This window comes from Pantherophis guttatus, chromosome 3 (genome assembly GCF_059756535.1).
Source record: "Pantherophis guttatus breed Tessera chromosome 3, ASM5975653v1, whole genome shotgun sequence".
Classification (NCBI taxonomy): Eukaryota; Metazoa; Chordata; class Lepidosauria; order Squamata; family Colubridae; genus Pantherophis; species Pantherophis guttatus.
In genome coordinates, this window is record NC_142065.1 from 115901470 (window position 1) to 115924113 (window position 22644).

A 22644-nucleotide genomic window follows, 5' to 3' on the forward strand; every position below is an offset into this window, starting at 1 on the left:
ATCTTCTTTAGGTATAAGTGTAACATACATCTCCATCCATGTGTCTGGTATCTTTGCCTTCACTAAAAGTTCATTAAATAATTCCAGCATTATATTGCTTAACACATCTTGAAATTCTTTATATAGTTCTGCTGGTAATCCAACCGGATCCGGTGTTTTCCCATTTTTTTGCTTTTTAATCCCTTCTGTCAATTCCATCATCAATATTCTTTCTTCTAGAGCTTCCTTATATTGTTCAGGTATTTTAGGTGAGTCAGAATTCTGACTTACCTAAAAATTGTTTTATCTTTCCATCCGGTATAGTCTCTTGCTTATATAATCTCTCATAGTCCTGCGCATGCTTCAAGATGGCGGCCTCCAGCTGATCCTCCGTTGCATTTTCGGGGGTTTGTATGGGCCAAGCTTCTTTTCTTTGGCCTGGCCCAGCTAGATAAATATGTTCCAGTCCCATAGAGAGCTTTTAAGAGCTTGTGCTCTCCGGAACATCTTTGGGAACCGAGAAGAGCCGAGAGGAATCGATGTGTGGGCGGACGCCATTGGGAGGCTTCGGCAACGATGATCGGGGCGGCTGCTGCAGCTACTCAGCGTGTTGCTGGGGGCGGCTAGAGCAGCGACGGCAGCCAAAACAGCGGCGGCGGCGTTGGCAGCGGCGGTGGCAATGCAGCGGCCTTTGTCGGATCCCTGGGGGCTCATGGAGGACTAAGGGGATGATTTGGCTGCTGGTGGCAGTGGCGGCGGCACGGGGGCAGCTATGATGGCGGCCGTTGGGACAGCACCGAGAGAAGTCAGCCGGGTTAAACCATCCGCTGTGGAGAGTGAGAGGAGCTCGCTGGTGGCTTATCATCTTGGAATTGCTCCGGATGGGAACCCTGTAAAGATCTCGGAACCTGGGAGCAACTATATGATCTATATGAACTATAGGATTGCTGGAAGACCTGAAGGAGACTTGGAAGGGCTGGATGGCCACAGACGAGTGGCTGGTTTGTTGCCCTTATTCAGTCTCTCTTTCCTCTGTGGCCTGGTTTCAGGCATTATTTGGTCATCTGCCATCCGGACTATTTCCATGCGCCGTGAAGAACTCTCCTCTGGCCTTGAAGAACCCTCCCTGGATCCATCTTATCCTCTCTCTGTTACCATCTTCAGTCTGCCCCCCTCGTCTTGGCTCTGTATTCCATCTCATACCTTTTAGCCGTAAGGAGAGTTCTTGGCCTTTGGATTGTGGGTACTGAGGGAGCCTGGTTCACTACTGCCGTTCAATTACCAGAGGTGATAGTCCATCTTTTTAATGCCAGCCACCGTGAGAGGGTGGTTTTGGCGTTTTTTATCCCTGGTTTCTTTTGAACGGCTTGAGACTCCTTTTCACTGTCATGAGAGGGCAGTGGATTCCAGATGACCCATACCCAAAGGCTCTGTATTTTCTCTCCGGGACCATTTTACTTGACTATCATGATTGAATCCCCGGCCATATATCATCTTTACCCCGGGCTGTTTCAGATGTATTCAGTGGCTGATCTTCTGGTGTTGCGAGATTCCCCCCCCTCTCGCAGGTCTGGCCCTCCACACTATCGAGGGCCTACTTTGATGACGGGTTTTGGAACCCCGAGAGGTGGCATGCAGCGAAAAGGAGGCTGAGGAGTTTTCTATCGAAATTTTTAATTAAAATTTTAAGGGGTTCTAGGGGGGGAGGGTTGGATTGGAACTAGGGTTGTGGGTTTGGGGGATAACCCACTGAGGGTGGGACCAGGCCCAGCTGGGGGTCATGGCACGGGAGGCGCAGGGCTCCGGGTCGATGAGGGAGTTAGAGTTTGTAACAATGAGGGCCAGTACATCAGTACTGTGAGTGGGAGGGGCAGATATGGCGGGAGCAGGGGGCCAAACCTGGTTGCGGGAGTGCGCGCCCACTGTCTTCAAGCAGTGGCACGCTCCGGCCCCTAAGGCTCCTCTCGTTCCCCAGGTAGTTCAGATTCTCAGGGCCTGGACCTTCGGCTGATGTTATGCAACGCCAGATCCATAATAAATAAAGCCCCCCTCATTTGTGATCTTGTTCAGGAGGGGGGATCTGGCAGGAATTATGGAGACCTGGTTGGGCCAAGGGGGGGGTCCCCCTCATTGAAATGTGCCCTCCTGGTTTCCGTACATTTCATCAACTGAGGTCACAGGGTAGGAGCGGGGGGGTGGCGGTTGTTATAAAAGAATGTCTTCGTCCGAGGGAGGCCACTGTTCCTCACATTGCCGGATGTAAGTCCATCCTGGTGAAGTGGGGTCATGGGGTACAGGTGGGCTTGCTGATCACGTACCTGGCTCCCTGCCACGTAGCAGCGGCCCTGCCCGAACTACTCAACGTTATAGCCGGGGTGGCGGTTGATACCCCGAGGCTTATAGTCATGGAGGATTTTAACCTGCCATCCATCGGTGAAGCGTCTGAGGCAGCGCGGGAGTTCATGGCTTCCATGACGGCTATGGACCTGACCGAGTTAATGCATGGCCCTACTCACACGGGGGGAAACACTCTGGACTTGGTTTTTGTCTCTGGTCAGTGGCTGAATGATCTCGATATTGGGGATATAGTGACTGAACCCTTGTCGTGGTCGGATCATTCTCTCCTTCACTTTGACCTTTGAACTGCTACACCCCGCCGCAGGGAGGCGGAACCGATAAGGTGGTTCCGCCCCAGGCACCTGATGGACCCGGATCGGTTCCAGACGGAGCTTGAGCCGTTTCCTGAGTCTCTGGCTCACGGCTTGACCGAAGACCTGGTGGCCGCCTGGGATAGGGCGGCCGCTGGAGTTTTGGATCGGGTCGTGCCTTTGCAACCTCTGACTCGGCGCCGATCTCACTTGGCTCCTTGATTTACCGAGGAGCAGAGGGAGATGAAGTGCCGGAAAAGACGCCTGGAGAGCGGTTGGAGGGCCAGCCGGTCTGAATCTGACCGAACACTGGTAAGGTCTCATATTAAGACTTACGATAAAAGCGATTGGCGATAAAAGCGGCAAAATGTAACTATTTTTCCACTCTTATTGCGTCATCAGATAATCGCCCGGCCGCCCTGTTTAGGGTGATCCGCTCCCTGCTCCTTCAGGAAGCGCGGGAGGACCCCTTGGAGGGTAGAGCCGAGGATTTTGTACAGTATCTGTATGATAAAATCGCTCAGATTCGAGAACACCTGGACTCCGACAGGGTAGATTCAGGGGGGAGGATGGAGGCAGGTCTTGAGAATATTATCTGGGAAGAGTTTGATTCTGTGACTCCCGAAGACGTGGACAGATACTGAATAGACTGAATGCTGCCACATGTTTATTGGACCCGTGTCCCTCCTGGTTGGTGCTGGCCTCTCGGGAGGTTACACGAGGCTGGCTCCAGGGGATTATAAATGCTTCTTTGAGTGATGGTGTCTTTCCCGCCACCTTGAAAGAGGCGGTGGTGAGACCTCTCCTCAAGAAGCCTTCCCTGGACCCGGCAGTGTTGGCTAATTACCGTCCAGTCTCCATCCTTCGCTTTGTTGCGAAGGTTGTTGAGAGTGTGGTAGCACGACAGCTCCCTCAGTACCTGGATGAATCGGCTTATCTAGATCCGTTCCAGTCGGGCTTCAGGCCTGCATACAGCACGGAAACGGCATTGGTCGCATTGGTTGATGATCTCTGGAGGGCTCAGGACAGGGGTTGTTCCTCTGTCCTGGTCCTATTAGACCTCTCAGCGGCTTTTGATACCATCGACTATGGTATCATGCTGCACTGGCTGGAAGAGTTAGGGGTGGGGGGCACCGTGTTGCGGTGGTTCTCCTCCTTTCTCTCCGACCGGTCGCAGTCTGTGTTGGCAGGGGGGCAGAGGTTGATCCCGAGGCCCCTTGTATGTGGGATGCCACAAGGGTCGGTCCTCTCGCCCCTTCTGTTCAACATTTATGTGAAGCCGCTGGGTGAGATCATCCGTGGTTTCGGGGTGAAGTACCACCAGTACGCTGATGACACTCAGCTGTACATCTCCACCCCGGACCATCCCAATGATGCCCTTGAAGTGATGTCCCGGTGCCTGGAGACTGTACAGATCTGGATGGGGAGGAACAGACTCAGGCTCAACCCATCCAAGACCGAGTGGCTGTGGTTTCCGACATCCCGATTTAGTCAGTTGGTGCCATCACTGACTACTGGGGGCGAGTCGTTGGCCCCCACGGAGAGGGCTCGCAACTTGGGTGTCCTCCTGGACTCACAGCTGTCTTTAGAAAAGCATTTGACGGCTGTGGCCGGGAGGGCATTTTATTAGGTTCGCCTGATTCGCCAGTTGCGTCCCTTTCTGGATCGGGACTCGTTAAATACAGTCACTCATGCCCTCGTCACTTCCCGCCTGGACTACTGCAATGCTCTCTACATGGGGCTCCCCTTGAGGAGCACCCGGAGGCTCCAGCTGGTCCAGAATGCGGCCGCGCGGGTGGTTATGGGAGCGACATGGCGCTCCCATGTGACCCCCCCTCCTGAGCGAGCTGCACTGGCTCCCGGTGGTCTTTCAGGTGCGCTTCAAGGTTTTGGTTACCACCTTTAGAGCGCTCCATGGCCTAGAACTGGGGTATCTACGAGACCACCTTCTGCCACCAGTAGCCTCTCACTGACCAGTACGCTCCCATAGAGAGGGGCTTCTTAGGGTGCCGTCGGTCAAACAGTGTCGACTGGCGGCCCCCAGGGGGAGAGCCTTCTCTGTGGGGGCACCTGCCATCTGGAACGAGCTCCCCCCGGAGATACGGAGGATCCCGGATTTGCATGCTTTCCGCCGTGCCCTCAAAACATTCCTATTCCAGCAGGCCGGCCTGGCCTAACCTCTTTTTTAAACTGCTTTTAAATTTTTTAAATTTTAAATTTGTCTTATAAATTTGGGGTGTTTTAAATTTTGTTTTCTGGGCCAAATTATTTAATTGTATTTTAATGGTTTTTTAACATTTGTATTATATATATTTTATCTTTTGGCTGTTCACCTGAGTCCTTCGGGAGTAGGGCGGTATACAAATCCAATTAATAATAATAATAATAATAATAATAATAATAATAATAATAATAATAATAATAATTATTATTATTATTATTATTTTGAATTATTTTTTTCTTCATTTCTATAACATATATTTCCTTTTTCATCTTGTAATTGGTTAATTAATTTCTTCTCTTTTTCTTTTTTCACTTTGTATGCCAACCAGCTACCTGGCTTATTTGAATTCTCAAAAAAGTTCTGTTTGGCTGACATTAATTTGTATGCCAAAAATTCTTTTTTTTTTTTTATTGAAAAAGTTTTCAAATACAAATTTTCCCCCCTTTCTTTTCCCCCTCTCCCTCCCCCTCCCTAACCCCCCCTCCCCACCCATCCCCCCCTGTGACTTCTTCATAACAAAAAAAAACCTAATTCATAACAGATTACTTACTCCCTCCTCTAGATATTGACCTTTACTTACTAAAAATATTATTAATATTATAACATCCCCCTTTATCCATACATATCAGAAAAGAGAAAAGAAAGGAAAAAAAAAGACATTATACTATGACATTATAGAATAACTTCTCCACTTTAAAACTATACGATAAGTCCTACTTTAACATTTAATCTTCTATATATATTACTATAACATTTCAAAGCGGCCTTCCCCATAAAATCTAGTTTAACATTTATTCCACTCTATCCATTTCCTCCACTCCCCTAAATATAACACTTAAAAATCCCTTTTCTTAGACTAATCAATCTACTAACTAGCTTATTCACCCACTATCATGCAAAATTGCTATACACAACATTTCTTAACATCTTTGATTCACTGCCCACACTACTTAAAAATATATGTCTATATTTTCCATTATATCTAAATAAAAAAAAAGAAAAGACAATGACTTTAAATTTATAATCCATATAGTATCTTCTTTGAGGTCTTTCCACTGGATTGGTAGAACCAACATCCATAATTGGGTGCAACAGTTTATTCAGGATCTTCAATCATATCTGCCCCCATCAGTAGTAAATATCTTCTTATATGTATAAAAGTAAAAACAACCACCCGAGTGACATTATAATTATATTCCATATAGTAATAATTGTGGGTTTCATCAGGATTATTAATTCCCATCATCGTAGTGGGTAACAACCCGATCTTCTGCATGCCCCAGCATAATTCTCTTGCCTTGTGATTCAAGATAATATAATATGTTTATCAACACAAAAAGAAATTCCAAAATGGATAATTCAAATCCATCAGTTTAAGGCTCATTTCACGTCCCCAGATTACGGCCATGCAGAGATCTGCCACAATCCTCAGAATGATATTAACCAATACGTCGCCTCTTCTGTGTTTACACATAATCCTTCATATTTTAAAATCACTGGCTTCACTGTTGCCTGATTTAGAAATTTCTATTTTTATGCCACCTATTTCTTTTTTTCTTTTCTTTTTGTGGGTTTGGTTTCCATCCTGGTTTCCTTTCTACAAAATGTGTATCATCTGGTCGGTTTTTATTCTGCTTTGTAGATTGGTCTTGTTGAGTTTTGCTTTTGTATCTCATGTTTCTTTTTTATCCCTTGTATATCCCCTAATTGGTTTCCATGCTTATCCTTGCCTTAATAAGTCATCACATTAAGATTAGATGCCACTTCTCTCAAATTTGTAGATAGTCCAGCTGGGGTATCCAATAAATCCAAAGGCAATTCATCTGGTACAGTCTCTGTAATTCGATATTTTACCTTTATTTCCGGCTCCTTCTGCTTATCCTGTATTATACCTGAAGATGTTAAGTTCATTTTCAACCTATTTTGATAAAATTCTTCCGCTCTTTCAACAGTATTTAGCTGATATCTTTCTCCTTGGTATCTAAATATAATACCAACTGGGGAGTCCCACCTGAATGAGATATTTCTCTTTTTTAACTCATTCACCAGAAAACCAAATTTCTTCCTTTCCATCAATATCTTAGGTGGGAGTTCCTTGTAAATCCAAATCTTTCTTCCATACAATTGCAAATTAGAATTGAAGGAATTTTGTACGATATTATTCCTAATTTCTTTATCTGTAAAATAAATCACCACATCTCTAGGCAATTGCCTTTGCTTGGCAATCCAGGAGTTGATTCGATAAACTCTGTCGATCCTACAAAACACTTCATCAGGTTGAACCTTTAGAATCCCAGCTAGAAATTCAGAAGATATTTTCCTTAAATCATCTCTATTATTTTCCTGCAAATCTCTTAATCTTATCGCATATTCTGTGAAATTATATTGTACCATTAAAATCTCTTTTTCAATCTTCTGTTGCAGATTTTCTGCATTACCATACTTTTGATCAGCATCCATTTTAGGTTTTTCTTCTAAGCTATTATCCTGAGTGTTTGTCAAATCATTTTCAATTTTTTGAATTCTATTGTCCAATTTATCTTGAATTTCTTCCATTTTAGACTCTAGTACATTAGTATTTGTGTCCAACTGTATCATAAATCCTGTAAAACCATTAACCACTTTTGAGAATTTTTTCTCCAAAGAATCAAACTTAGATTTCACCAATTCTTTAATTTCCTGCTTAAATTTTTCAAATTGCTGATTCACAATCTCCTCCCTTCTTTCAATCTCCTCTATAAAAAATTCTATTATATTAAAATCAGGTTTCTGAGACTGAAGAATTAAGACTTGTTCCTTTAAGTTGTTGGTGGGGGTATCCCCCCCCCTTCTTGTTTATCTGACTTTATGAGTCTCAGTGCCATGTTTCCGCCCAGGCAGGCTTTGTTAAAAAAAAAAGCAAGAAAAAAAAAAAAGGACTTCTTTCCAATCAACAACAATATCAGGTCTCCAAGGGAAAAAAAAGAGAAAAAGACACAGGAGCGAAGTTTTGTCTACAAATGTAGCCAGTGGTATTTATTCCGCTACATTGTAGTAATAGAAAACGGAAGGACTTTCCCTTTCAGCCTCTCCTCCAGCCGACGCCATTTTAAAAGGCTTTTTTTTCCTCTTTCTTTTCCTCCTCTCTCTTAAGTAATTTTTTTAAAAAATCAGTAAAATACTTGCGGTTCAGTATTACAGATCCAGCTCACATTTTCTTTGAGTAGTCTGTTAAATTTGCAGGCTTGCTTTTGACACCTGGCTCTGCATCAGCAGAGGTCTCCCAAAGCCCGGAGCGGCGGCTGGGGATACGGGGCATCTCATCCGCTCCGTCCCAAAAGTAAAGGAAAAACTTTTGGGACTCCGCAGAGAGTTCTACCCACCCCTGCCGGCTCTATCTCCGTTTCCTCATGGAAACGGAGTTTTTTTGAGCCGCCATTCCGTTGTGAAGGCGGCTCTAACAGGCGATGGAAGCTGACGATCCCTAAGGAATGTCTGGCAGCGACAAACAGCAACCCGGAAGTCTATGCCAAAAATTCTTGTTCAATTAGATTTATTTCATGTTTTTTCAATTCCATTTGTTTTTTAGCTTTATCATTTTGTGGACCTTTTTGTAATTCTTTTTCAAATCTTTTGTATTCCTCTTCCAATTTTTTTCTGTGTTTGTTTTTTCTTTTTATTCTTTTCTCCCAAATATGTAATTGCCAAGCCTCTAATATATGCTTTCATTGTATCCCATACATTCTGAAGTGAAGTATCTTCCTTTTTATTTATTTTAAAGAAAAACTCAAGTTCTTTTTCCATAAATTGTTGAAATTCTTTTTCATTTAGAATTGCTTGATTTAAAATCCATCTATACTTTTTCTTTTGTCCTTTCCATATTATTGGAATTGGATTATGGACCGCCCAAAGATTTGAGTCAATATTTATTTCATGTATATTGTTTAATAAATCTGTTAACATCCATATCATATCTATTCTGGACCATGACAAATGTCTATTTGAATAAAAAGTCTATTGTTTTTCTTTCAAGTGTCTATTTCTCCATACATCTTGTATACTTAATTCCTCTATCATTGTGAAGAAAGTCTTTGGAAGAGTTTTTCTGGGTTTCTTTTTCGTTTTCATAGTCCAAATCAACATCAATTACCGCATTAAAGTTCCCCATTATGCATATATTTTCATATTCCAATTCTGATATTTTTCTATGTAGTTTCCCATAAAATTCCTCCTGTTTGTCATTTGGTGCGTATAACGCTACTAAAAGTATTTGTTTAAAGTTCATTCTTACTTTCATCCAGGGTGGATAAAAATCAATGATTTTTTTAAAAAAATCAAAAAAATCAGATTTTTTTTATTTAAATTGGATTTTTTTGATTTTTGATTTAAATCGGATTTTTTTAAATAAAATGCTTTTTGAGGAAAATATATTACCATCCAAAGGTTATTCCATCATGAAATAAAGATTAGTTTTTTAATTATATAGAATAAGGCTGTATATGTTTAATTTTTTTGGTAAATAAATTCCATTAATCCATTCACAATGTCATGCTTTTCCAGAGGTTTTTGTAAGGTTTCTCTGCCTACAAGATATTATCACAGATGCTTGGTTTACTTTTGCAGTTCCCAAAACTGAATCTGACTCAGCAGAGATCACATGCCTCTTCTTCACAGCAAAAATGTTATAATATGAACAGAGTTGAGAAAAAGACCTTAATCCTATTGTTCTACAAACCTATGAATACAGAATCAACCCCTTCAGTGCTAAGTTTCAAGAAATTCAGTGAATAGAATAGAAACAATATTTTTCTGATTGTTTGGAGTAGAATAGATCTGCACAAGAAGAAAGTGAAACTAAGTGTGAGGAGGAAGGGGCAAGCAGACAAGCAGTACAAAATAAAAGTGAAACTTTCTGAGCACAATACTGCACAGCCACAGACAGACAAGTCTTTGGATCTTTTTGTGTGTATGACCTGAGGTTTATCACATTCTTTCCTTGGAGGAAAAAACCTATAATGGCAGCAGGCCATAAAAGAGACCCAGTTTGGCAATATTTTAATGAAGTTCCTTTACCTATCTGTAAGGCAGGCATGCGTGCAAACTACAAACACTGCAACAAAGAAATGCAAGGCCTGGTGGCCCGAATGAGGCAACATCATGAGAAGTGCTGTGATGAGGATGACCAAAGAAACACATTTGAACAGGCAGGATCTTCAGGTTGGTAAACATTTTTATTGAATTATATTTCTAAAGACTGCCTTGAACTGTCATGTTTGAGCAAAATTATATTTCTTATTATTACTGCATGTTACTGTCATTTGGTACAGTTATGAAGAAAAGCAAATATTCCTTTTGGGGCAGTGCTGTGTACAATAAGCAGAAATTATATAAACAATAAAATAACAGCATTGACTTTTCTGTTTAGGGGAATTCATGGATTCTGGAAACTATCCACCTTCAAGATCACCATCCTCCTGTTCTACAGTTTCAGAGTTATCCATCCAGGATACTGCTTCATTAGCATCATCATCATCAGACACCCACAGCCACATATCACTAAAAGAAAGAAAAAACCCTTCCCTCCTGGAACCACCGTAGATAAGTTTGTGATAAAAACTAGCAGATTAGAAAAAGAGTTAATTGATGAAAAAATTGCCCAGTTTGTTTATGCAACGAACTCTTCTTTCCGTCTGACTGAGAACCCACATTTCATTAATATGGTTCAGTCACTAAGACCAGAATACAGTCCACCCAGCAGAGCAGATGTTGCAGGGAAACTGCTGGATAAAGTCTATAACAGAGAAATGGAGCAATGTGCAACAGCTCTGGAGGGTAGAATTGTTAACCTAAGTATTGATGGGTGGAGTAATGTCCACAATGATCCTATTGTATGTGCTTGTATAACAACAGAAGAAGGGAAAGTCTTCCTTGCACAAACAATTGATACGTCAGGAAATGCACACACAGCAGAATACTTACAAGAAGTGGCAGTAAAAGCTATAATAACATGTGAACAAAAATTCAGATGTCTAGTACGCAGTTTGGTCACAGACAATGCTGCAAATGTATCCAAGATGAGAAGAAATTTAGAAGAGCAGGAAGAGAATACAAAGCTAATAACATATGGTTGCAGTGCTCATTTGCTGCACCTCTTAGCCACAGACTTAAGTGTTCCAGAAATAAAGACTAATGTTGTTGAAATTGCTAAATACTTCCATAACAATCATTTTGCTGCAGCAGCTCTGAAAAGAATGGGTGGAACCAAGCTAACGCTCCCACAAGATGTTAGATGGAACTCTGTGGTGGACTGTTTTGAGCAGTATATCAAGAACTGGCCTATTCTGATGACAGTTGGTGAAGAAAATCGAGATAAAATAGATGGCACTGTCACGGCCAAAATCCTCAACATTGGGCTTAAGAGAAATGTTAAACATATGCTGAGCATCCTGAAACCCATCTCTGAAGCTTTAAACAAAATACAGAAAAATAGCTGTTTATTGCTGATGCTGTTGAAATTTGGAAGGAACTGAGTGAACACTTAAAAACAGAACTATACATGGACAGAATTAAATTACAAGCATTAAAAAAACGAATGGGACAAGTACTGTCTCCAGCTTATTTTTTGGCAAATATTGTCAATATCCAGTATCGGGTCAAAACTTAAGTGCTGAGGAAGAGGAGTTAGCTATGACATGGGTATCCAGCAATCATCCATCCGTAATGCCAACTATAATAAACTTCAAAGCTAAGGGGGAACCATTCAAAAAATATATGTTTGCTGAAGATATTTTAAAGAAAGTCACACCAGTGAACTGGTGGAAGTCACTTAAGCACTTGGATTTAGAGACTGTTCAAGTAATGATTTCACTTTTAACAGCAGTAGCTTCTTCTGCAGGTGTTGAAAGAATATTCTCTTCCTTTGGACTCATTCATTCTAAATTGAGAAATCGTTTGGGACCCGATAAAGCAGGAAAGCTTGTTTTTCTTTTCCAGATTATGAACAAAGAAGAAGATGAAGATGACGAGTGAGCTACAGAGGACAGTATTTAAGTTTTTCATATGTAGGCTGGGCTGACAGTCTAAGTTTCTTAAAATATATATATTTTGTTTAGCCAAATTAGTTAACAAACATGGATGTTTGTTTAAGCAAATAACATATGCTGTAATGTTATTGTTTCAGTTGAATAAATCTATTTAAATTGTTATTATTAAGGTAATGATTATTTTTCTCCTTCCTAAGTACAACAGAAAAGTTGTCCAAATATGAATGATTAACCTATTAAACTGGGGATAAAAAAACTAATATGAAAAGTTGTTATTCTAAAAATCTTCATCTACTTGCATATTAAAGTTATACCAGCAAGAATTAGTCTTTATGTAGAAAACTATGATTTAAATCAACCCTTACTGACTAGTGATTTAAATCGTGATTTAAATCGTGATTTAAATCAGTTTGATTTAAATCAAATCCACCCTGCTTCCACCATCAGGATCCTCCCTTCTTCATCTACAAATATTGGCTTAGGCTCTAATTTTTCTTTTATATATAATGCTACTCCTCTTTTACTTTGTTGTAACAATGAATTGTCTCTCTTTGATCTTTTGCTTCTTTTGCTCTTCTCTCATTGCTGTTTCTTCTTGATCTTTTGTCCTTTCTTCTTTCTTTTACACTTCCCTCTTGGTCTCTGGTTTCTCTTGCTTCTCCCCCTTTTCCTTCTTTTAATGGTCCCCCAAATTGTTCATAAAATGCTGTTGCTTTTTCAATGGAATCTAATCTGTATCTTTGCTCTTGCCATGTCACCAATATTTCTTCTGGTATTAACCACCTAAAACTCACTCCTTTTGTGATTAAAAGTCTTGTTAAGAAATGATATTCTTTCCTCAGATCTCTAACTCTTCTAGGTATTTGTCTCAGTACCACTATTTCTTTGTCTTTATATTTCAATGCAGTGTTTCTGGTTATTTGTAATATCTCTGTTTTTATCGCTTTCTTTGTAAATCTTACATGGACTTCTCTCGGTAGTTTATTTCTTGTGTGTACGCTAAAAACCTCATCCATCTCATTTAATATCTTCTCCTTGAGTTGTTCCATCACTTTTGCCAACATCTCTGCCATCACCTCTGGCAGATTTTCCCCCTTCTCTTCCTTTATATTTTGAAATCTTATATAAAAATCAGATCGATCCATCTCAAGAGAAATGATTGTTTGCTCTTGATTTTTGTCTACTGATGTTAATTTTTCCTCTAATTCTTCCCCTTTCTTTTCTGTCAAGTCCACTTTTTCCTCTGCTTTTTGAATTCTTTCTTCGTTTTTCCCAATCATCTCTTTTACTTCTTTTAAATCTTCTTTCAAGTCATCATGGAGCGATTGTATAAGATTTTTTAAATCCATCGTTTCTGATGATTTTAGTGTTTCTGTCATAGAAGGATTTGCTGCTGAGTGCAGATGTGCTGTAAATTTCTTCATCCTTTAGCTTTGTAGACCCCCAATTTGTAATCCACTTATAGTATTAATTTGTAATCCAAATATCCAATTTACCCCAATGAGTAAATTACAAAAAGAAATAGAAAATAGAAAAAGTACACAAAGCCAAATTACTAAAAAAAGAACAAATCCAATTCATCTCCAAAAAATAAAAATATCCAATAATACTGTCCAGCCAAAAAATAAAACCCCAAAAGGCAAAGCCAGGAACAAATTAAAAAAAATTCAAAAGATACAGAAGAAAAAAATGTTTTTATAACTAATATCCTTCTTTAGGCTCTTCTTGCCTTAATCCAAATTTTAAACGAACCACAAGTATTCTTTTTCACTCCTTCAAAAAAAAAAAACGGGGGGGGGGGAAACCATACAAAGAACAAGGAAGAATCTCCAAAACAGCAACTCCAAAACGAAGTACTTCAAAAAGCTCACACAGGCAAATAAAAAAAAATAAAAATAAAAGATCAAAAAAGTAAAAATAAATTCAGCACTCTCATCTCTTCATTCCTTTCTCATACGAGTTTCTCTCTTCAACAGCTGTTTTCTTATCAGCACAACCAGCATTGTCAAGGTCAAATAGGCTCGTAAATAATTCAAAGTTGTTGTTTTTTATAGTCTTTTCTTTCTTGCCACTAGATGGCACTGCAGTATAGCAAAACTATATGGTTCCACGCTTCAATTCTTTCAATCCATTTCCATTTAAATTAAAATCATTTGTAATCATTCCCTCTGTCTCAAACTAATCAGTCAATTTTCTCACTCTTTTTAATTTCAAATCCAGTCTTTCAAATCAATTCTCAGCCAAATTTTCAGTTCATGTAATCCATACAGAAAAAAAAAAGAAAAACTTTTCCCCTTTTAGGCTAAAACTTTCTCCACTCTTCAATACCGGAAATGGAGAGCCGATACACACCCTCTCTCCCTCCTCGCTTTAGCCACTTCCATTCTCTATATATTGATTTCAAGTGAAATCATGAAAAGGAAACTTTTATTGATAAAGCCAGGTTCTCACCCAGATGATGCACTTTCTCTTGATCTCACTGCTCTGTTGCGACTGCCCCAGTTTCTTAGCGGCTCTTATGGCCGCTTTCTCAGACATCTGGTTTGAGAAGCTACCTTTGATCAACCCGGGAATTTGTGGATTCCCTGAGTTAATCAATCTGTGCTTCTCTTGTTTGCCGTCCCTACAAGATGGCTTAGGTCAATTAAGACCCCTGATAAGCAGAGATATCAGTGGCTTTTCCAGAGCATCATAAAAACCAGCTGTCATACCGCGACACTGGCCACGCCTCTCTCCCTGATGAGAGTTGTAAGGGGAGTTAAAAGAATGCCAAGCTATATTATATGTGAAAACAAATGTGACCCAATAGGTCATGAGTTGTCTAGTGCATCTTAAATGGTTTTCTAAACAGTTGTAATAATTTTGTGAAATTACCCAAAAGCATGCCCAAAATTACCCAAAAGCATAAGAAAAACCAATAATTTCATGAGAGATACAATTTATAAAAAGTTTGTAATGTTTATAAAAAGTTTATAAAAAGAACAATTTATGTTGGAAAGTTATTCCAAATGTAAAAATACTGCAAATATTATAACATTGAGAAATAAGTGCTTTTCAAAAGAAACCTGAAGATCACTGAGCTAGTTGAAAATTATAGATTTACTCACTGCTACAGACTTTACAGCTTTAATGAGTTTCTTGCTTTCCAAATTCTTCAGGATTTTGTTGATCTCTGTTAATGGAAGATTGCTTTTATATCTGATGTCCCTGCTCCAAATACCTGATTTTTTAAAAAGAAAGATGAAAAATTAAATTACCTGAGTAATGTATCACATATTTGATTATATTGTAGATGATAGATACTCCTTCCCAAACTTTTTATTTTTCCTCTACCAAATAATTAAATAATATACACACACACACACACACACATACATACAGGTAGTCCTTGAGTTAAGACAGGTCACTTAGTAGTAATAGTTCAAAGTTATGACAACACTCCCAGAAGTACTTACAACCCAGTCCCAAAATTATGACTGTTGCAGCACTCCTGCGGTCATTCATTCTTATGACCAACTGCTGATATTCTGCAGCAGCCCCCCACCCCACTTGCCTATCCCCCCTGCATTCCTACCCCATCGAGTCCTCACAGGTATTGGGCCTGCTTTGCCAGCCCACTGGGCACCATATGCTCCGCTTCTCCCTACCCTTCTTCACCAATCATTCACTTTTCCAAGATCTTCAGAGCTCAAGTGTTTGGGGTACAGAAGGAGGACAGTATGCTCCATTGCTGGGCCACATGGCAAAGTTCCAGATGTGGCCATTGTTTTCTGAGATGCTGGCTAAGCCCTAGCCTTCCTTCCAAGGCCTCAAGGAAGGAAGGCACTTGCAGCAGTTGAGGAAGAGAGGAACATACATCCCTTTAAGTTCTCAAAAGTCAACGTAGAAGGAAGGGGCAGAAAAGCCAAGGAACTTGCTCATGCTTTTAAGAGTTGAACTTGCTCAGTGCATAAACATCTCCAATCCAGTGCATCTTACTCCCAGGGAAACCTGCCTATGAAGCCAGCCCAGCTCCTGTTGCTAAATCATGGTGGCAATTTTTCACTACAACTAAGCTGCAAGAGAACAGCATACAAAGCCCTCAGTTGGAAATTTTTGAAATACTGCAAGAGGAATACCAGCAGCAACTCATTATATTTTGCCCATGTAGGAGTCCCTCTCCCTGCAGAATCTGGCCTCTGCTTTAGAAAAGCTGCTTATCCAGAAGGAGTCCTTTAAATCTGGATTCCTCATTGAGTGAAGGGAAGCAACTTGGCAACTCGCAAAAGCGAAGGCACTGCTTGCACGGAGAGCAGAAAGGAACACTGCTCTCTTTTGGCCAACTGGGTTTTGGGAAGATGCAACAAGATAAACTGCTAAAACGTGAGGTGTCTCTTCTCCCCCACCTTCATCCTGACAATGAAGGATGCAGACAAAGCCCAAAGCACACAGCTTCTCTATTACTACAACCTTAAAGTGAAGAAGGCTTGCTTTTCTCCCCAAAGCTTTAGCCACATATTTATTTATTATTTATTTATTAGTTCGATTTATATGCCACCCTTTTCCGGAGACTCAGGGCGGCTTACAATGCGTTAAGCAATAGCCTTCATACTTTTGTATATATCTGCTTAGTAGGGCTTTCGGGGCCCCCTAAGCGGTGTTCTTTTTTATACAAAGTCAGGTTATTGCCCCCACAATCCGGGTCCTCATTTTACCTACCTCGAAAGGAAACCTTGAACCTGGTGAGATTTGAACTTGCAGTAATTGCAGGCAGCTGGTGCTACTTAACAGCACTTTAGTCTGCTGCGCCACCAAGGCTCATATTGTTATGTTAATGCCTTTGGAAGGAAGGCAAAGCTAGCAATAGCTGCTTCTCTTACCCAAGCTTTAGCAGTATATGCTAATGCCTTGAGAAGGCAGGCTAGGGCTTCACCAGCATTCCAGAAAAAAACGATCACTTCTGGAACTCTGCCACATGGTCCAGCAATGGAGCAGCCTGTCCTTCTTCTGTACTTTCTTCTGTCCTCAACCTCTTGAACTCTGGAGATATTGAAAATATAAGTGAGCAATCAGTGATTGAGATGATGGATCAGGGGCCAAAGCAGCTCTGGGGATCCCAAGTGATAGTATGCAGAGCATGACGTACCTCCTCGCAGCTCCCTCCACCCTTGACTCATTAGACTATTTTAAACAGCCCATTCAAAATGTGGCATATTCTTAGAGTTAAATTCAAACTAATCATACTTATTTTATCACTCAATATCATTTTAATCCATTTATGTAGAACTTTTTTTATTTAAATCAAAATGGGTTATATATTAATTGAGAAAGCTGCATATGTAATCTTCAAAGGATTTACTGGTAGCAATATCTACAACCACTTGAACCTTTTGCTCATTCCCTTCATTTTTGCAACTTCTGTTGCAAACAACAAATATTTAATACTACTTCCTGCTCTATCTTCCCAAGTAATTTTTTAAGAAAAATCTCATTTTACAGTATACTTGGACTCCCTTAATTATCTAATTTTAAAAAGAACTACTATACTAAATTGCTCTGTCTTAATCTATATACTGTATATATAAAAGCGAAATACCACAAAAGCGCATTATCACGAAATATCCACTACCATAAAGCCTAAAAACTTGAAATTTGGCACGTATGTTCCTCTTGGCTTCTAGCTGCTAGCTAAGATGGTCATTTTTTCAAAATGACCATCAGATCATTAATATTTCTTGTATTATTATTAACACGCTCTAATGCTAAGGAGTTAGACATTCTACTCCCCCTCTCCACTCTGTTCCAACTGCCACTTGGGCGTGGCCAGCACATGACTCATCCAGCCTGCGGGCTGGGAGTTTAGACATTCTACTCCCCCTCCCCACCTGAAAAATGCTCTGATGCTAAGCGGATAAGATAGGAGAGGCCTCTATGGGGCAAGCCTGAGGGAGAGAAGGGGATAGGAGAGGGAGCGGTGTTGCTATCTTCTATAAAAAGTCCCTATATCTGAAAAAGATTAATGTTACACAGGAGCTTGCTCTCCCTGGAACCATTGTCTGTGAACTGTCTCTAAATACCATAGTTCATTTCTTGCTATGTTACAGAGCCCCTGATTACGACCTTGGTCATACAAACAAGCTAACTGCACTACTAAAGTGGGCAGCTTCCTGCCCTCACCCCCTTATCGTTCTTGGAGACCTCAATTTGCCTCTTATTAATTGGACCCTAAACGAATGTACAACTGAACCTATACATGCAACCCTGTACAATGCTGTTACAACTCTGGGGCTAGAACAGTTAGTAACAAACAACACTAGGCTCAACAGCTGCTTAGATCTCATCTTCTGCAATAGTCTAAACTCAATTTATGGCCTACAAGAACCTTTTTCCAACCGTGACCACAGCATGATTGATTTTTGTCTCAATTTATGTCCTTGCAAAGAGGGTCATAATGATGGAACTCCAAATTATAACTTTTTAAAAGCCAACTATGATCACATAGCTGCCAACCTCATATCTCTTGATTGGCACCTTCTGTTCACAGGTTGTAATACTGCAGAAGACCATTATAACACTATTTTGATCGAAGTCAATAGAGTCATTAACCTATACGTACCAATAACAACCCCAAAAAAAAAAATTACCCATAACAATAAGAAAGCTCCAATCCAAGAAAAAAACTTTTTGGTGAGAAAACAAAACTGGCTATGTAGCTAATTTTAAACACTATAAAGCCTTATGCTTTATAGATAAAGGCAAAATGTACCAATCACCATTGCAAACAGGAGGAAGAGCTGTTACACTCAAAATCCACCCGAGCCTTCTATAATTTCGTAAATGCCAAACTTAAAAGACTTGAAAACTATCCCACCCCTAAAAGGGCCTAACGGGGAAGACTGTAACAATAAAGCTGTTAAGACCAACCTCTTCTCCCAGTAGGCTGTGGAGTGGGATGATGACAGTTGATCTGCCCGGATACTGAGTCAAGATGATTGGGCCACGCCTCCTCACGTGTCCCTCCTCTTCAGTTTATTTGACTCAGTGAATCTGACCGGACATAGTTCTGAGTGCTCAGCACTTCATCCTACTCCTGACCAAAGCTCCAGGCTTTCTCCTTCAGCAGCAATTCCATACCTCTTCTTTGAAACAGTGCGAACTGGCCACTTCAGTTTGAGGCTGAAAATGCCGCCGCCGCTGCTGCCACTGCCGCAAGATTGCCACTTGCCAGCTGAGGCGCTTGCACGCCCACACGACTTGCTGCCGCCGCCGCCCTTCAACCTGCGGCATAGCGGACCACAGCCTGACGGTCATCCGGGCTGGATTGCACCGTGGGCGCGCCGCTCTTCTGAACGTGACGCTATCCCAACGGTTGCTGACCGCCATTTCCTCGTGGCTCTTCGTTACCCTGCAAGCGGCCATTTTGTTTCAATGGCATCAGCGGCAGCTATTGCTTCAGTGCATCGGACCCTCTGCATCGGTCCTCCTGCTGCCATCAGCCTGTTCGTAAATCAGTTGGGCTAGAATCGCACCGTGGACGCGCCGCTCTCCTGAGAGTGCTGCTATCCCTACGGTTGCTAACGGCTGTCTCTCTCTCTCGTGACTCTTCACTACATCATGTGGTGGCCATTTTGATTTCTACAAGGCACAGCGGCAGCCATTACAGCCATTACAGCATGTTCCTCAACAGCTCCTCAGCGCTGCTTACTTGGAGCTGACTTCTGGTGCTGGCGTCTCCCACCTCTCTGGGTAAGCCGCCCATTTATTCCACTAGCGTGCAGGCTGTAGCCACCACTGCTGCTGCCCTCAACCTCCATCATGGCAGACCAACTTGTCAGCAAGGCCCCCCAGACTGAGCCTGGCCGCAAGGCCACTTCCAAATCTGCCTCAGGCAGGAAGGTTCAGAAACCTTCACAAGCTGAACTCAAGGACCTCCAAAGGTGTCAAAAAGCCTTGGAACGTCAATATTCGCAGGCGGAGAAAGTGAGAGCTGACCTCGAGGCTCAACCCTCTGTCACCACCAAATCAGGACCACAGGCCCAAGTGGCAAATGAGGACCTAGACATCTTAGGAGCCCTATCTCCAGAGAGAGCAGAACTCTGTTCTGACACCTGTTCTCCACTTCCAAAGATCACTCGAAGGGGAACCCCTTCGCCTGTCTAGTGGACCCTCAGGATCCCCCCCCCCACAGCAGAGCAGGTATCTGCTTCTTTGGAACTGCAGGACCTACCTGACACGGTTCAACAATTAATTGCCAAAGCCATTTCTCATGGCATCACAGCGGGCATTTGTGAGCACCGCTCAGCATCCTTGGTATCTGAGAGCCTCCACTCAAGGCACACCCGCGTATCTCCTGCTAGTCTCACCGGATCTCCTCAGCGCTCCCCAACCAGATCAAGGGGCAGCGCTGACTTGTTCCTCGAAGAAGAACCACTGAGAGACACCGAACTCTTCGATGATGAAGGCGCCCCTCCAGACGTTCCGGCCTTCATTCCCGCAGGGCCTATTCAAAACGCTGTTACACAAGGCCAAGGTTACATCTGGCCTTCTGGATCCTGGTTCCACTGACGGTGCATCGGCCTCTACTTCAGGCGCCAGCCACGGTCTTTTCTCGGAACCAGTGGCGGAACAACTTTTCATCCCCGCTCCCAAGTTATTCACCGATGTCATCAGGAAGCAGTGGTCCAATCCAGCTTCTCTCCCCACGCCCAATGGAACTGATCATTGTAACTATAATTTGGAGCCTACGCTAGCCAACATCCTACAGGTACCTCCGGTTTATGGCCCGGTAGCTGCGCTTTCATCCCCTTCTCTCTACCTTACGGGGGACACTTCCGAAGGCCTTAAGCCTGAGGACAGGAAGTTTTACCTGTCCTTCAAGAAAGCGCACCAGGCTTCGGCTTAGGCAATTCAGGCCGCTACCGCGGCCTCTTTTTTTACCCGCTCCTCTCTCTTGTGGCTTCAGCAGCTTCAATCCCTCCCAAGAGGTTCGGGTCCATCAGGACCTTTAACAAAATTATAGCAGCAACCCAATTTGCCTCCGATGCCACACTCAATGCGGCCAAATATGCCTTTTGAGCCATGGCATCTTCAGTCATCTCCCAGCGCCTTTTATAGCTGCGCCAATGGCCAGCCGACATTAAGGCCATATGGCGTCTCGCAGCTGCCCCATACATGGGGTCAAAGCTATTTGGTGACTTCCTTGAACCGTTGTTGGTCGACGATAGAGATAAAAGGAAGGTACTGTCTTCCGCTACTAGATGGGCGGATCGCCGGGCCACCCCATACTACCATAGGCAGCCTTCCTATTTCCTACCTGAAGACGGCACAAGCCAGCGCCCTTACTCGCAGGGTTCCTTTCGTCAACAGGATAGAGGCTCCTTTCAGGACAAGCCAAAGTTTCTTGGCCCCCAAAAGCACTCCTTCTGAGGAACTGGCAACCGTCAGTTGCGGGAGTGCGTCCTCACTGGTTGCAAGCGGTGGCACGTTCCGACCCTCAAAGCTCTTCTCGTTTCCCAGGTTGTACAGAACCTCGGGCCCCAGGCCTTCGGCTGATGCTGTGCAACGCCAGGTCTGTGGTAAATAAAGCCCCCCTCATTTGTGACCTTATTCAGGAGGGGGGTGCGGACCTGGCGGGTATTACGGAGACCTGGTTGGGCCAGGAGGGGGGAGCCCCCCTTGTTGATATGTGCCCACCCGGTTTCCGTGCTTTCCATCAGCCAAGGTCAGAGGGGAGGGGCGGAGGGGTGGCGGTTGTTATTAACGAAGGTCTTGGACCGAGGGAGGCCACTGTTCCTCAAACGGCTGGATGTGAGTCCCTCCTTGTGAAGTGGGGTCATAGGGTGCAGTTGGGCTTGCTAGTCACGTACCTGGCTCCCTCCCACGTGGCAGCAGCCCTGCCTGAGCTGCTTGACGTTATAGCCGCGGTGGCGGTTGACACCCCCAGGCTTATGGTCATGGGGGATTTTAACCTATCATCAGTCGGCGAGACGTCTGAGGTGGCTCGGGAGTTCATGGCTTCCATGAGGGCTATGGACCTGACCCAGTTAACTTATTTATTTTATTTATTTTTATTTTATTTTGAATTTGTATACCGCCCTTCTCCCTGAGGACTCAGGGCGGTGAACAGCCAAATAAAAACATCAAATACAAATATTAAAATACAGTTAAAAATATATATATAAATTTGGCCCCATTAATTAAAACGATAAACAAAACAATTAAAAACACTTAAAAAGAATTAGGCCAGCCCGGCTTGTTGGAAAAAGAAGGTTTTAAGGGCACGGTGGAAGGCACTGAGGTCATGGATTCTCCTTATCTCTGGGGGCAACTGATTCCAGAGGGTGGGTGCCCCCACAGAGAAGGCCCTCCCCCTGGGGGTCACCAGCCTGCATTGTTTGGCTGATGGCACCCCGAGGAGGCCCTCTCTGTGGGAGGGCACGGGTCGATGGGAGGTCGTCGGTGGCAGTAGGCGGTCTCGAAGATAGCTAGGCCCTATGCCATGGAGCGCTTTAAAGGTGATAACCAACACCTTGAAGCGCACCCAGAAGACCACCGGGAGCCAGTGCAGTTCACGCAGGAGCGGTGTTACATGGGAGTGCCACGCTGCTCCCGTCACTACCCGCGCTGCTGCGTTCTGGACCAGTTGGAGCCTCCGGGTGCTCTTCAAGGGGAGCCCCATGTAGAGAGCATTGCAGTAATCAAGGCGAGAGGCTACGAGGGCATGAGTGACTGTGCACAGGGAATCCTGATCAAGAAAGGGCCGCAACTGGCGGATCAGGCGAACCTGATAAAA

The 22644-nt window shown here is 42.9% G+C and overlaps 1 protein-coding gene and 1 long non-coding RNA gene across 3 annotated transcripts in view; one reads left to right on the top strand and one right to left on the bottom strand.

Moving 5' to 3' along the window:
- POLR3F (RNA polymerase III subunit F) overlaps window positions 1-22644 on the bottom strand; it is a 195015-nt gene that overhangs the window by 72768 nt on the left and 99603 nt on the right. For both annotated transcript variants that reach the window (XM_060686733.2, XM_060686731.2), the window contains exon 5: window positions 14981-15093. In XM_060686733.2, coding sequence (XP_060542716.1) covers window positions 14981-15093 — 113 coding nt within the window. The remainder of the gene's footprint in view (window positions 1-14980; window positions 15094-22644) is intronic.
- LOC148114783 (uncharacterized) lies at window positions 9919-13503 on the top strand. Its single transcript, XR_015733536.1, has 2 exons — window positions 9919-10047; window positions 10256-13503. It is a non-coding gene; the product is annotated as an uncharacterized LOC148114783 (long non-coding RNA).